Source organism: Neofelis nebulosa, chromosome 12 (genome assembly GCF_028018385.1).
Source record: "Neofelis nebulosa isolate mNeoNeb1 chromosome 12, mNeoNeb1.pri, whole genome shotgun sequence".
In the NCBI taxonomy this organism is placed as follows: domain Eukaryota; kingdom Metazoa; phylum Chordata; class Mammalia; order Carnivora; family Felidae; genus Neofelis; species Neofelis nebulosa.
The window spans coordinates 24,554,442-24,568,561 of record NC_080793.1 but is presented as its reverse complement, the minus strand read 5'-3'; the positions used below and the strand labels follow the sequence as shown (position 1 = coordinate 24,568,561).

General features: G+C 45.1%; 1 protein-coding gene across 6 annotated transcripts in view; it reads right to left on the bottom strand.

Annotated features, from left to right (window-relative positions):
• The window catches only part of PTPN3 (protein tyrosine phosphatase non-receptor type 3), a 149,434-nt gene that overhangs the window by 46,420 nt on the left and 88,894 nt on the right, over positions 1 to 14,120 (bottom strand). For 4 of the 6 annotated variants that reach the window (XM_058694618.1, XM_058694617.1, XM_058694619.1 and 1 more), the window contains 5 exons: positions 11,675 to 11,795; positions 10,456 to 10,543; positions 6,176 to 6,264; positions 5,004 to 5,067; positions 3,314 to 3,486 (listed from right to left, as the gene is read on the bottom strand). In XM_058694618.1, the coding sequence (XP_058550601.1) occupies positions 3,314 to 3,486; positions 5,004 to 5,067; positions 6,176 to 6,264; positions 10,456 to 10,543; positions 11,675 to 11,795 (535 nt within the window). Of the gene's footprint in view, positions 1 to 3,313; positions 3,487 to 5,003; positions 5,068 to 6,175; positions 6,265 to 10,455; positions 10,544 to 10,686; positions 10,806 to 10,853; positions 10,978 to 11,674; positions 11,796 to 14,120 lie in introns of those variants that run through there. The other 2 variants (XM_058694622.1, XM_058694621.1) reach the window with 2 other exon arrangements.

Below are 14,120 nucleotides of genomic sequence, written 5' to 3'. Positions count from 1 at the left end.
TCTTAGCTACCTAGACCCCTCAGAGAATGAATTATTTGAAAGGATGGGGTTTGAAGTCAGCTAGGAAACTCAGTTCTGCTATTCCTAAATTTTCAGTGGTGTTTTAATGTCTTATTAAAACATTCCAGGGGCACCTGCGTGGCTCAGTTGGTTAAGCATCCAACTCGTGATTCTGGCTCAGGTCATGAACTCATGGTCATGGGATCTCATGGATCTCATGGGATCAAGCCCGTGTCAAGCTCTGTGTTGGGTGTAGAGCCTGCTTAAGATTCTTTCCCCCCACCCCTCCCTCCACCCCGCCTCTGCCCCTCTCCCACTCATGTTCTTTTTCTCAAAAAAAAAAAAAAAAAAAAAAACACACACCAAAAAAAAAATTGCACACATTTCCTTGCAGCCTAAAACTCACAAGCCAAACAAACAAACAAACAAGCAATAACAAAAAACAGGCAGGACAAAAAACCCAAAAGAACACGAAACACGCCCTAGAATGTCAATGTACTAATTTACAGGAAGAAATACTGCTGTTACCCCGATCAAAACACTCACAGCAACATCACTGGGAGAATCTATATCAGAGAGCAAATTAGCACTGATTGAGAATGCTGCCTCAGAACAAGAGGACAAGCTAGATGATTCAAAGGTTTGATGTTGTAGTTCCCCAAAGTATGTGTCACAGGTTATTAATAGATACCCTTTGGGGAAAAAAATGTTCCATTGTCCCTTAAGCTTGCAAAATACTGAACAAGTTTCTTCTATGTGGAACTTCTATCAGGGAGCCCAACACGCAAGTATGTAGATGTATCCCTAGGGTTGGGCAAATCATGTAACCTTATGCCTCAGTTTCCTCATTTATAAAATGGAGATGGTGAGGGCTGAAATCTGCAGTGCACCGAAGCTGGTCTTAGCAGCAATGAACTGATGACCTGTGCCATGAACCACCAATATCCCAAATGACCCCCAGTGGCAGATTAAAAATGGCTACAGCTCTTCTTTGACTGGTCTCTTGAATATGGGCTGGCCCTGTGACTGCTTTGACCAAGAGTAGCTGTGCAGTTCTGGACCTGGCCTTTAAGATGGCTGGCTGCTTCTGCCTTAGGTGGTCGGAGCCCTGAACTTCTGCACGAGACATCTACTACTCTGCTGGAGAGCACACACGACGAGGCCCAGAGGACACAGAATGAAGTGAAGGGTCCAGCTGAGTCCAGCCTTCCCATCATGCCATCAAGCATGGGAGCAAAGTCATCCTGGATCCATAGCCCAGCCCAGCCACCAGTTGCCTGTCACTGAGAAATCCCAGTCTACTACATGGTCTTTCCTAAATTCTTTATCCACAAAATCTTGACAGATGACAGAAAGATTGTGGTTTTCTGTTTGTTTTGTTTTTTTTTTTTTAATTTTTTTTTCAACGTTTTTTATTTATTTTTGGGACAGAGAGAGACAGAGCATGAACGGGGGAGGGGCAGAGAGAGAGGGAGATGCAGAATCGGAAACAGGCTCCAGGCTCCGAGCCATCAGCCCAGAGCCTGACGCGGGGCTCGAACTCACGGACCGCGAGATCGTGACCTGGCTGAAGTCGGACGCTTAACCGACTGCGCCACCCAGGCGCCCGTTTGTTTTGTTTTTAAGTAGGCTCCACACCAGCATGGAGCCCAACGTGGGGCTTGAACTCATGACCCTGAGATCATGACCCGAGCTGAGATCAAGAGTTGGACACTGGACTGAGCCATCCAAGCGCCCCAAGCTTGTTTCAAGGGACCAAAATAGGGGTAGGCTATTCTGCCACAATGGGGAACCAGAACCTGCCCCACCTCACCCCCAACTCCATGTTGGCTACATTTTACAGAAACAAAGACATCTGAATTGAAGTGACACTGGTAGAATTTGAACTCAGTTTTCTTAGCAACGGTCCATGCTTTCAACTGCTCACTATCTAATCCTATCAGCTGGCTCAAAGGATTAGGTTCAACGAATGTAAAAACTATATTCCAGTAAGTTATGTCTGTGACGTCTTCAGTAATAGCTCCTGAATGTATAAAATACTAGAAACAATATTACAGGAGCTGCAAACTTTGAAAATATATTTGCTCTGGGTTTATCAGAAGCTGAGAGAGAGCACTTAGCATCACAGATACTACCACTGATACTAACTTTAATTCGCTACTTAATTGAATCTATAAAAAGCTACCTAATGATTATCAACATAATAGGAAAGTCACTGGAATTGTGTGATACAGTCCCACATACCAGATAATGGCTCAGACAGGGGCATTATTTCATTAGTAATAGCCACTTCAACAACAATGCAAAATTATGAGAGCAGCTTTTCAAACCAATAGTTTACAATAACTTGATAAATGATTTCTGCTGTATCTGGTCCTGAGAAGGCAGTCTTAGAATAAATACACAAAAAATATAAACTGCATGATTAGTTTAGGGAATACATTGTAATCTAAAGTTACAATTTTATAAGAGTAATTTCTTCCACTGTACTACTCATTAAACATTTTTAATATGATTTTTTAATATGATTCCTGTAGATACTAATTATACTTAAATATAATGAAGTATGCGCATAGTACCAAGTAAACACTCAACTGGCAGTTCTCATTATTACTGTTATTTTGTGATTGCTACTAGGTAGCATATCCCAAAGTCACTTGACTCTGGGAAGCTTTCTTTTTTAAAAAATTTTTTTTTAATGTTTATTTATTTTTGAGAGAGACAGAGCGTGAGTAGGGGAGGGGAAGAGAGAGATGGAGACAGAACCTGAAGCAGGCTCTAGGCTCCGAGCTATCAGCACAGAGCCAGACGTGGGGCCTGAACTGACGGACCATGAGATCACGACTTGAGCCGAAGTCAGATGCTTAACCAACTGAGCCACCCAGGCATGCCCCTGGGAAGCATTATTTCTGTTCACTCATTATTAGGGATGTCCGCATCAACGGTCATCAGGGAGGATGTAACAGATGGTGGGAGGGGTTGTCTTGGTACCATGACGACCCTCAGAGTCATTGCCACCTGCTCCTCTTAGTATGACATGGTACAGGAGCAGCTGCATTTCTGGCTGCTTGGGTGTTCCAGGGGCAGCAAAGTTGAGGAGACAGAAAGGAAGCAGAGGAATAGAAGTATCTGAGTTTGCATGGAAAGAGACACTGCTGCCCCTGGGGAGACTCTGAACTGTGCAGCTCCAGCTCTGTGCCTGGGGTCCCTGGATGATGGCGTCCCTTCCCCCGAGGATGTCCTCTACCCAGCAGTGGCCAGGACACATTCACATCTCACTCTAGTGTGGATACTGTCTCTCAAGAATACTCACTTTTTGGGGTTCCTAGAGCCCATAGTCCAGTACTGAGACAGAACATTCTTTTCCTGAGGTAGTAGCTTCTTAGCCTGAAAGAATGTATGGTGTTCCACACAGGATTTCCACAAGTTTTTGCAAGATCGGTAATTTAACATGTTGAAGGCCACAATATGTTCCCTGGATTCAGTCTGGGAGGAAAAAGCACAGTAGAGATTTCATCCGCACAGATGAAAGGGCAAAGGTGCATAGATGTTCTTTGTCCGCATCAGTGGTCATCAGGGAAGATGTAACAGAATGTGGAAAACCAGCTTCAAAATGCCTTAGGTCAGACACCAGTGTCATAGGACTATTCAGGAGCAGGATCTGTTAAGCATCTTATTCCTGTGGAAAAGATGACCTGGCTCTCCCCTTTATCATCACTTGTGATTCTCCATGAACACTCTGATTTGGAATGTGCTTACATTCCTAGGTTGGATATATCTGGACCAACCAGATAAAGGCTGTGTGATACATTTCTTTTAAAACTTAGCTCTGGGAAAATCTCTCCTGAAGAACGTCTTCCACTTACCTGAAACTTGAGATTTTATAAGCCTTTGGATTTCTTTATTTGCTTTCCCCTGAGCACGGAGTTAATTTAATCATTTCCTTGACCCTCATCCTACCTGAGTGTAAGTTTTCTGTTTTCATGTTATATTACCATGTTGTGCATTTTGGGGCCACCTTCGATCTTGCAATGGGGGGGGGGGTGGGTCAGGAGACCCGGATTCTAGTCCTAGTTTGCTCTGAGCTCTGGTGTCCTCATTTCCAAGTGATCACTGCTATGTGGAGCCATTTTAAGTACATATTATCTTTGAAATCCTGGGAAATGAACATAGTGACAATAAGTGAAAAATACATGGGGAACCTGGGTGGGTCACTCAAATTTGAGTGTCCGACTTCGGCTCAGGTCATGATCTCACGGTCTATGAGTCCGAGCCCTGCATCAGGCTCTGTGCTGACAGCTCAGAGCCTGGAGCCTGCTTCAGATTCTGTGTCTCCCTCTCTCTCCCTGCCCCTCCCCTGCTTGCACTCTGTCTGTCTGTCTCTCTCTCTTAAAAATAAACATTAAAAAAATAAAAAAAATACAGGACATAACAGGATAGAGCATGGTATCTCTGATTCAAATTCCAGCACCTCCACTTGGTAGCACTTTCGAGCCCTCTTCTCCATACTGATAACGAGAGTCATCTGGAGAGTGGTGGTCCCTCTTAGGAGACACATGCAAAGGTTACTGTGCATGTTTAAACACATCAAGGGGAGGAGCTGATCTCGTTGATATGTATTGCTACGCTGCATGGGCTCATGCCAGGTGCTCTGACCAATGCTTTTATTTAATCTTCTCGATTCCCGGAGAGGTAGGTACTACTGCATTTCTGGAAACAAGCTAACTTGGGCTAGGGTAGGTTATGTAACCAGCCCAGCTGGTAAGTAGAAGAGTGAGGATCCAAACTCATCGTTACTAACTCCAAAGCAAGTTACGTCTGCTATCAGATAAACACATGAATTCTACAGGCAACTCTGGACTCCAACTTCCATTTTCTACCCCCCGCATGCCATGCTCTTTCTCCCCAGTCACACGGACGGCCAGCTGCCTTCACCTGCTGAAGAACTAAGAGCTGAAGTGGCTAAAAACACAAGAAACAAAGCAAGTGTAGACATAACTCACCTGTTTTTGTCGTTGATGTATGAAGAACTTTTTCCTTTTGAAAGAAATCTTTAGAATGTTCACCCTGCAAAAAAATGAAACATATAAAACGCACATAGGGATCAGCTGGCTGGCAGCTGATGCCTCACAACGTGTATCCTCTACTCCATGACCATGAGGAGCACGGGCTCTCCGCTTCCTAGAGTTTACCCCACGGTAGGAATGACAACAGGCCTGTAGCCTCAGCTGCATACCAAGGAGCTCACTGAAGCTGAGTATCACATAAGGACTACTGAATTACGATGTAGCTTTTAAATAATGAGAACCATGGGCAATGTGCTCTGTTTGTGGTCATTTGCTTTTGTGACAGTGTAGCTCTGCTTGAGCTGGTGTGTGCCTGGGGAGACCAGCTGAGGGCAGTGTGGAGCAGCAGAGGGAGGACAGACAGCAACCAGACAGACTTGGGCCCACATCTCCACTCTGGTACTTACTGGCCATGTGTCAAGTTTGCATAAGAACACGATTATAGCCCCCATGTGCAGCATTTTTATATACCGGTTCCCTACTAAAAGCTTTACATTAGTCCCTCAACTAAGCCTTGCAATAGTCCTGCAACATATTATTATTCCCAGTTCTCAGATGATGAAACTGAGGCTCAGACACCTCCCCTAAGTGCTCAAGATCATTCAATAAGGGATGCACAGATCTGAGCCTCTGCTAACAAGTCCTGTATGACGTAGTTGGAAGGCACTGCCTTTTTCAGAGTGGTCTTGTGAGGATTAAGTCTGTTTGGTCCCCTGAGTTTGTAGACCAGAACAGAATACTTAGTAAAAGTCCAACTAATAACCAAGGAACCACAGTGACAATACAGTTCCTGCCCAAAGGAAGTTCTTTGAGTTCTGGCCAGTGTACCGCCTAGGACTCTGTAACTCCAAAACCTGCCTTGAGCCACTTCATCCCTGTTTCCACAGAGTATCCCAAACCACAGGGTGACCGGAGGAAGGGGCTGCTAGTGGAAACCAAACTCCTTTTCCCAAGTACCGAATCTGGATGAACCTCAGAGGTCAGAGGTAAAAACCTGATCTCCACCCCTCCTTTAGAAATACCAGTTTAAAATTAGAGATAACATTTCTTTTGTTCAGCATATTTTTAAAGCATGATTCAGAAAATAATTAGAAGTGGTTTGCACTTACCAAGGATAGAAACTTGTGCAAATGTATTTTCGGTACACGGCGATGCCCGCAGAAGCAATCCCAATCATTAGATCTAAATTGTGCAGATCCTGTAAAAAGGAAGAACCGAGATTCACAGTGTGTTACAGTCATGCTTATGCCCTCTGGTAACTCAAGCACCCACGCTGTTATAAATAGCAGTATGTATAAGCTCCAAAGGAAGAATGTTATGGAAAACAGGCAACCGATACTTAAGATCCAAATGCTTAGCACCAGACTCTTCTAAAATGCACACGCGCTGCCTGAGAGCAACATCTGGGTCCCACTGGGTTAGAGAGTTACCAGCAAGGCCCACTCATCATTCCACGGAATCTTGAAATGAATATCCAATTGTACACTTCCTACAATTGGTATTAGATATCATGTGAGCATCAGAAAGACCTCACCCTCTGCACAGCTTTACACCAATCTCAACTTCCATCACTGAAAAGGCTTTAGCTACTGTTGTGAAGTGTAGAACTGCTGACTTCAAATCCAACTGAGAAATAAATACAGCCTATAAATCCAATACACTCAACATTTATTAAGAGCCTGTGCGCTAGGCATTGCCGTAGACAATGAAAACATGGGGAGGGGCAGAGACAGGGAGACAGAGGATCCAAAGGGGGCTCTGTGCTGAGAGCAACAAGCCCGATGTAGGGTTCGAACTCACAAACTGTGAGATCATGATCTGAGCCAACGTTGGATGTTCAACTGATTGAGCCACCCAGGTTCCCTGAGTAAAATAAAATTTTAAAATAAAACATTTCCTTCCCTTGAGTCACCTATGCCCCAATTTACCCTATCATATACTCCAAATTATATTCAATAGGAGCGGGGGCAGAGTCTGACTTAGTTACGACTGAGTGTGAAGTTTAGGTTTGTCACCTATTAGCTGTGTTATTTTGGGCTACTGAGCCTTAATTTTTCCTTTTGTATAATAAGGATTATCAAACCCACCTCTCCAAAGGCTAAAATTAGAGAACATGTGGCAGGTATAATTATATGTTCATTTCCTTTTGCCTTTCAAGATGTGATGGGACAAATCATTTGTGGACAGTGATATGAACAAGGGGAATTAGAGAAATCCGCCAAACAAAACATTGCTGACTGATACAGTCGAAAGTCCAGAGTATTCACTCCTGGGTACCCAGCTGGGATCACATGCAACTCAACCCAGGATAGTAACTATCCACTAAATTCCCACGCCTGTCCCCACACTTCCCAGCTACACTTGTACTGGAGAAGGCAGGGTCACGTGACTAGTCATGGTCAATGTTCTAGGAGCAGTGATGGATCTCTTCTGGGCTGAATCATTTCAGAGCTGCTGTGAAGCCAACCCTTCAACTTCCTCTTCCCTTGCCACACACACGAGGCCATGTTAGGTGAAGCCTCAAGATGCAGGCAGCCTGGCTGCCGAGTCACTGCACCTGGAGGGTCGCTGGGACCCATCGGAGCCTTTGAACTACTGGGAAGTGAGCTCTGTGGCGTCAGGTCGTTGGTGTGTAGGGGGTTCTGCCTGACACAACATAGTCAAAGGTAACCCAGCTCCCTCTGATACCCTGGGAGGTGTGAGCCAGGCAGGTAATCATCTGGCTCGAGGTCACTCATGGGACATAGGGGGTAGGGAGAGTGCAGGTCAACTCAGATACAGATAAAGTCCACTTCACTGCTGAAGAAAGTTCTCCACAACATTCCACGGTAAGTGATTATTTGCAACGGAATAAAAATTAACCATCAAGTCCCAAAGTTGATATTTTATAAGACCCCATATCTTCTTCCTCCTTTATTACTGAGGCTGTAACTTGCCTATCACACGGTTATGGGATTGGAATGGCACAAAAGAAATGAAAGTGTTTCTATGAATTGCAAAAATCTCAGATGTAGAGTCTGATTATTTACTCAACTTCCCTGAGCCTACATTTTCTCACTGTAAAATGGGATGATTCGAAGACTGATTTCTCAAGGTTGTTATAATCTTTAAACGAGACATTGTGGTCTCATGAAAGCATCTGGAACAATGCCTAGTACCTACTAGGTATTCAATATTTGCTTCCTTTTGTATATGATGTGGACCAATTACTGGCAGAAAATAGAAAGGTCAGAGGCCAATTAGACAGTGCTGGGATCATGTACTAAAGCTGCTACTTCTGTGCTGTGTGACCTTCCAAAAGTCCCTGAGCATCAGTTTCTCCATCTGTAAAATGGGGGTAATGATAATACCTCACAGCATTACTGGGGGAAATAAGCAAGCCACTGTATCCGGCAGATAGAAATTACTCAGTAGATGATGGATATTAGTCAATTTTATTTAAGACTTTTTTTTTTTAACGTTTATTTATTTTTTTGAGACAGAGAGAGACAGAGCACGAATGGGGGAGGGTCAGAGAGGGAGGGAGACACAGAATCCGAAACAGGCTCTGAGCTGTCGGCACAGAGCCTGATGCGGGGCTCAAACTCGCAGACCGTGAGATCGTGACCTGAGCCGAAGTCGACGCTTAACCGACTAAGCCACCCAGGCGCCCCTAGTCAATTTTATTTAAAAAGTCACAACAAGAGGCTCCTGGGCGGCTCAGTCAGTTAAGCGTCTGACTCTTGATTTTGGCTCAGGTCATGATCTCACGGTTTACGAGTTAGAGCCCCAAACTGGGCTCTGTGCTGACAGTGAGGGCCCTGCTTGGGATTCTCTGTCTCCCTCTCTCTCTGCTCCTCCCCCACTCTCCCTCTCAAAAATAAACATTAAAAAAAATTAAAAGTCAGAATCAATTAAAATATTTATTGGTTTTCATGATTGTACCATTATAATTAAAAAAATTTTTTTTAGGGGCGCCTGGGTGGCGCAGTCGGTTAAGCGTCCGACTTCAGCCAGGTCACGATCTCGCGGTCCGTGAGTTCGAGCCCCGCGTCAGGCTCTGGGCAGATGGCTCGGAGCCTGGAGCCTGTTTCCGATTCTGTGTCTCCCTCTCTCTCTGCCCCTCCCCCGTTCATGCTCTGTCTCTCTCTGTCCCAAAAATAAATAAAAAAAAAAAAAAAAAAAAAAAATTTTTTTTAATGTTTATTTTTGAGAGAGAGAGAGAGACAGAGCATGAGCAGGGAAGGGGCAGAAAGAGGAGAGGACAGAGGATCGAAAGTAGGCTCTGCACCGACACCAGTGAGCCTGATGTGGGGCTTGAACTCACGAACTGTGAGATCATGACCTGAGCCAAAGTCGAACGCTTAACCGACTGAGCCACCCAATATTGGTGCCCCAATAACATTATAATTTTTAAAAGCATCCAACTGTTAATATTGGCTCAGGTTACAAGCTCAGTCCCATGTAAGGGACTTTGTGCTGAGGGTGGAGCCTGCTTGGGATCCTGTCTCTCTACCCACCCCCCCATGTGTGCACGCATGCACTCTCTCTCTCAAAATAAATAAATAAACTTTAAAAGAGAAAGCTGTCATATTTGGGTAATTTGAACAGCAATGAGATGAAATAGTAAACACCTTGGCTCATTAAAGTATCACTTGGAAAATGGACAGACACATTTTTTGCTTCTTTAATCATCATATGAAATCATCTTTACAAACTACTTGTTTCTGGGGCACCTGGGTGGCTCGGTCATTTAAGTGTCCGACTTTGGCTCAGGTCATGATCTCACAGTTTGTGGCTTCGAGCCCTGCGTCAGGCTCTGTGCTGACAGCTCAGAGCCTCGAGCCTACTTTGATTCTGAGTCTCCCTCTCTTTGACCCTCCCCCTCTCATGCGCGTGCGCTCTCTCTCTCTCTCTCTCTCTCTCTCTCTCAAAAATAAACATTAAAAAAAATTTAAAAACTACTTGTTTCTGGGGTGCCTGGGTGGCTCTGTCAGTTAAGCTGCCGACTTCAGCTCAGGTCATATTCTCACAGCTTGTGAGTTCGAGCCCTGCATCAGGCTCTGTGCTAACCACTCTGAGCCTGGAGCCTGCTTCAGGTTCTGTCTGTCTCTCTTTGCCCCTCCCCCATTCGTGCTCCCTCTTTCAAAAAGTGAATAAACATTTTCTAAAAAATAAAAATAAAATAAAAATAAAAACTACTTGTTTCTAATCCCCATGACCACCCCGCCCCCCCACCCCATGGAAGCATGAAACATGAAAAAACAACTGTATAACCAACTTTATAAAATTTCTGAATATTGTTATACAAAGCTCTTTTTTTCATTATACTGGAAAAGACATAGTCTCCAAGAAGTTTTCAAACCTTCGGAAATTAATTTCTGAACCCGGAAATGCCGAGGGTACCTACCCTACCGCTGTGTAGCTCCACTCCATAGAAGTCGAGGGTCCGTGCTATGTTGATAAAGCAAGATTCAGCTTCTGACTGCTTTAGTCCACTACAGAAGACAAGAGACAACGCAGAGCTCTCGAATCAACAGAGCACACAACTCCAATTTTTAACATAAAAATCCCCTCCAAATTGGTAACATTTCTGTAAGGTTATTAAATGCCTTATGTTATTAATCTTCAACAATCTCACCCTAAATTCTACTAAACCAAGTCTTTTCTCTTGCCCACCGAATAGGACTTCATCGCCTGCTCAAGTCCTTTACTGAATAATACTTCCCATTATTAGACTCTCAATACTCAGATACGGAAGGAAGTCACCTTTTGGAATTCCCACCCTCCTTGTTCCAAGTTGCTTACGTGATAGGTGCTCTTCAGGTCTTTCCACCTTTATCTATTCTTCTGGCAGCCTCAAACTCCCAAACGTCACTGTGCTATTTTAGGATGCTGGCTTCTGCCTGGGAAACAATTCTGGGAGGGAGGATTGGCCGTGCCTTTTAGAAGGGACGCAGATTGCTTGGCCTTTGTTTTTGCAGCCTTCCCAAGAATGTCAGGTCCCTTGAGACCTGGCCTTCCTGGTCAGGATGGCCCTGATCTGACCTGGACTATAGAGTTGCCTCTCTGTAGCTTTGAATAAAATGAGGCAAAGGACAAGGAGCCCAGAATTGGGCATATCTGCTGGAATGGAAGCTGGGCCTGCGGCAGCTGCGGAAGACTGGGCCTCCCTTCTGGAATGAAGGCGGTTTCACGACCCGAAGCCAGGGAGGATGTGGGATTCACAGGGCCTCCTGGCATTCGTCCACCTGCCTGTCTATTCAATGATGCTTGATGGAGCCACCCATTTTATCAAATGTGGTCAACTGTTAAAAGTTGCCTGGTAGGTCAATTTGTGGGGCATATTTAAAAAGGGCATTTCCGCTAGGAATTAACAGATTTCAATGACACCCTAAAAAAGAATGCTGTAAATCCCCTTAAACTCTTACCGGATTTTGCACTTTACAGAAATGCTAGTTATGCCAAATATATCTGCCATCGTAACATCTCAAAGGTTCACAAACCTCCGACAGCTTAAAAGAGGATTCATGAACAAAAGGAAGAGAACACATCAGACACAAGGGAACATAAGGTCTGAAATGTGCGACCTGGGTTCCCAAAGTAGGCCACCCCACCCCTCTTCTCACCTGTGCTGTTCGTGGAGCGATTCCACCTTCGTTAAAAAGTCATCGTTCTGATCTGGTATAAACTGACTATCAGAAAGATAGCCTGGATGATGAATGGAAGAATCATAGTCTCCAAAATGCGCTATCAAGACAGAATGAGGAGGAAATCGCCTTTTTAATATGGTCTGCATTCACAAGCATCTATAGCATCACAAGAAAAGCATTGGAAGTATTCTTCCAAGAGGTTCTACCGCTGCATGAACTTGAGCTTCTCCTTAGCTCCAGATTCTACATTTCTATCTGAACCCTATGTGGTACCACCACACATGCTTCAGCTGAATGTTCTCTCCCTGCGGCCAGACATTTGGACAGTCTAACCTAGGCCCTATTCTAAACCCATGCTCTGTGGTGAGCCCTGCAGTTTGCACCGTACCCCTGGATAAATAGAAGTAAGAGAAGCCACTCAAAAATGCCATGCCCTGTATGCCACGTCCTGTGCAGAAGACGGACTCTCTAGTAGCCCAAGGTGATCACAACACTGGACCAGCCTGCTCCAAAAAATGCGTGTGGGCAGAAGGGAGATTATGTTGACTTGACCACGGTCTGCACGTTGACCAGGTCCCTGGAATTTGGAAAAATGGTGGAAGAAATGGAACCAGGATGTGTTTGGAGGCACAGTGGGGGGTGGCATGAGGGCTGGGAGTGGGTGGGGCTGACGGGCCCTGGCAAGGTGAGGGCAGAATTCTGGGGCAGAAGGAACGTTCTTGGGGGAGTCAGGGAAACACTGGAGACCTGCAATTGCAGAGGGTGTAGGAAGAGGGCCTTACAGAGGGGTTCCCAGATCCATCCCTGGTCTAAGCGGTGCCTCTCCCTCAAGATCCTTGACTGCCATTCTACAAACGTGACTCACTGACATCTACTGTGTAATAGATATTCCTGAGAGTTGTACATGGCTGCCCTGGGGATTCAAACCATTTGGGTGTCTGGACTGTTGAGGAGATTGGGAAAAAGACCCTGGGTGGGGCACCTAAGGATCTTGCCTGTGGGACACAGGGATACCTGCCTCCCTTCACGAAGATTCAGTTTTTCCATCTTTATAAAAACAGGAGAAAAACAAGTTCTAGTTCTGATGGGCAATTACTCTAGTATTTCATTTTCTCTCTTTTTTTTTTTTTATTGAAAAAAAATTTTGTGTTTATTTATTTTTGAAACAGAGATAGAGTGTGAGCAGGGGAGGGGTAGAGAGAAAGAGGGAAACCCAGAATCTGAAGCAGGCTCCAGGCTCTGAGCAGTTAGCACAGCACCCGACGCGGGGCCCAAACCCACAAACTGTTGAGATCATGACCTGAGCCGAAGTCCGGAGCTGAACCCCTTAACCGACTGAGCCACCCAGGCGTTCCAGTAGTATTTCATTTTGTTAATGGGACACTTTCATCTTTTTCTTAAAAATATTAATCTTGATCTTTCCAAAGGTTTCAATGAATTCTTCCCACAGTTGGCTTCAATGCTAGGTGGCTTCTGAGGGCTAGCGTTGCACAGCACCCACTCAACACAGAGTTCTAAATCAAACAGCTCCTTCTGTGACACGAGGATGGGGACCGGGAGAAGCTGCTGTGATGCTTCATGGCCAATCTCAGGAGGGAAGGAGATGAGCTGGGGAGCTGCTTAGGGGAATTCATCACAAAGAGGAGAGGCTAGATGCAAGCACATATTTCTTTATGTCGGTTTGGCCCTGCTCACCCTCAACTGCCACCACACCCAAGAGCTGCTCTTTGAGATCCACACCATAATGAAGGGATCTGTTTCCTCCTTACACTCTTCCCTGAGGGCTGGGAGTGAGGCAGACTCATCCCTGGGGCCTAGCACCTATGCATGGTACCCAGTAGGTGCTCAGGGATGCAGTGCTCAGAACTAACTGAAACAAAGGCTACTACAAAGTTCAGTTTTGGAAGGGGAAGAGGGCCTAAAAAGCCAAGTGATCTATGCACGCAGACTTGGTCAAGGGTAGACCATAGGCTGTTAAGGCCAGCCAAATGCAGCTAAGCTATGGACAGCAATGTCAAGGCTGGATTATGTAAGCACAAGTGTGGTGTATAGGTGAGTTTGTACATTGTGAAGTATAGAACCGTGTGTTTATAGGAAATAATTTAGATGCCCTGACACAGAGCCCCCAATGAGGACAGCTTGAGAAAGTCTTAAAATTATCTTGTATAAATTCGTTTTAAAAGGGAAGAAACTAAAAAAAGAAAGAGAAAAAAAAAAAAAAAGAGAGAGAAGAAACTATGGTCCAGAGATAAGGGACTTCCCATATCACAGAAGCCACTTCCAGCAGTCAAGACCAGAACCCAGGTGATCCATGCCCCCCAGCTTATGCTCCTACCATTCCCACCAGCCTGCCTGCCAGGTCCAAGCTGCTGCTCGCCATTTGCTGAGGACAGGGGTTATGTCCCCAGAGGGCAGCCAAATG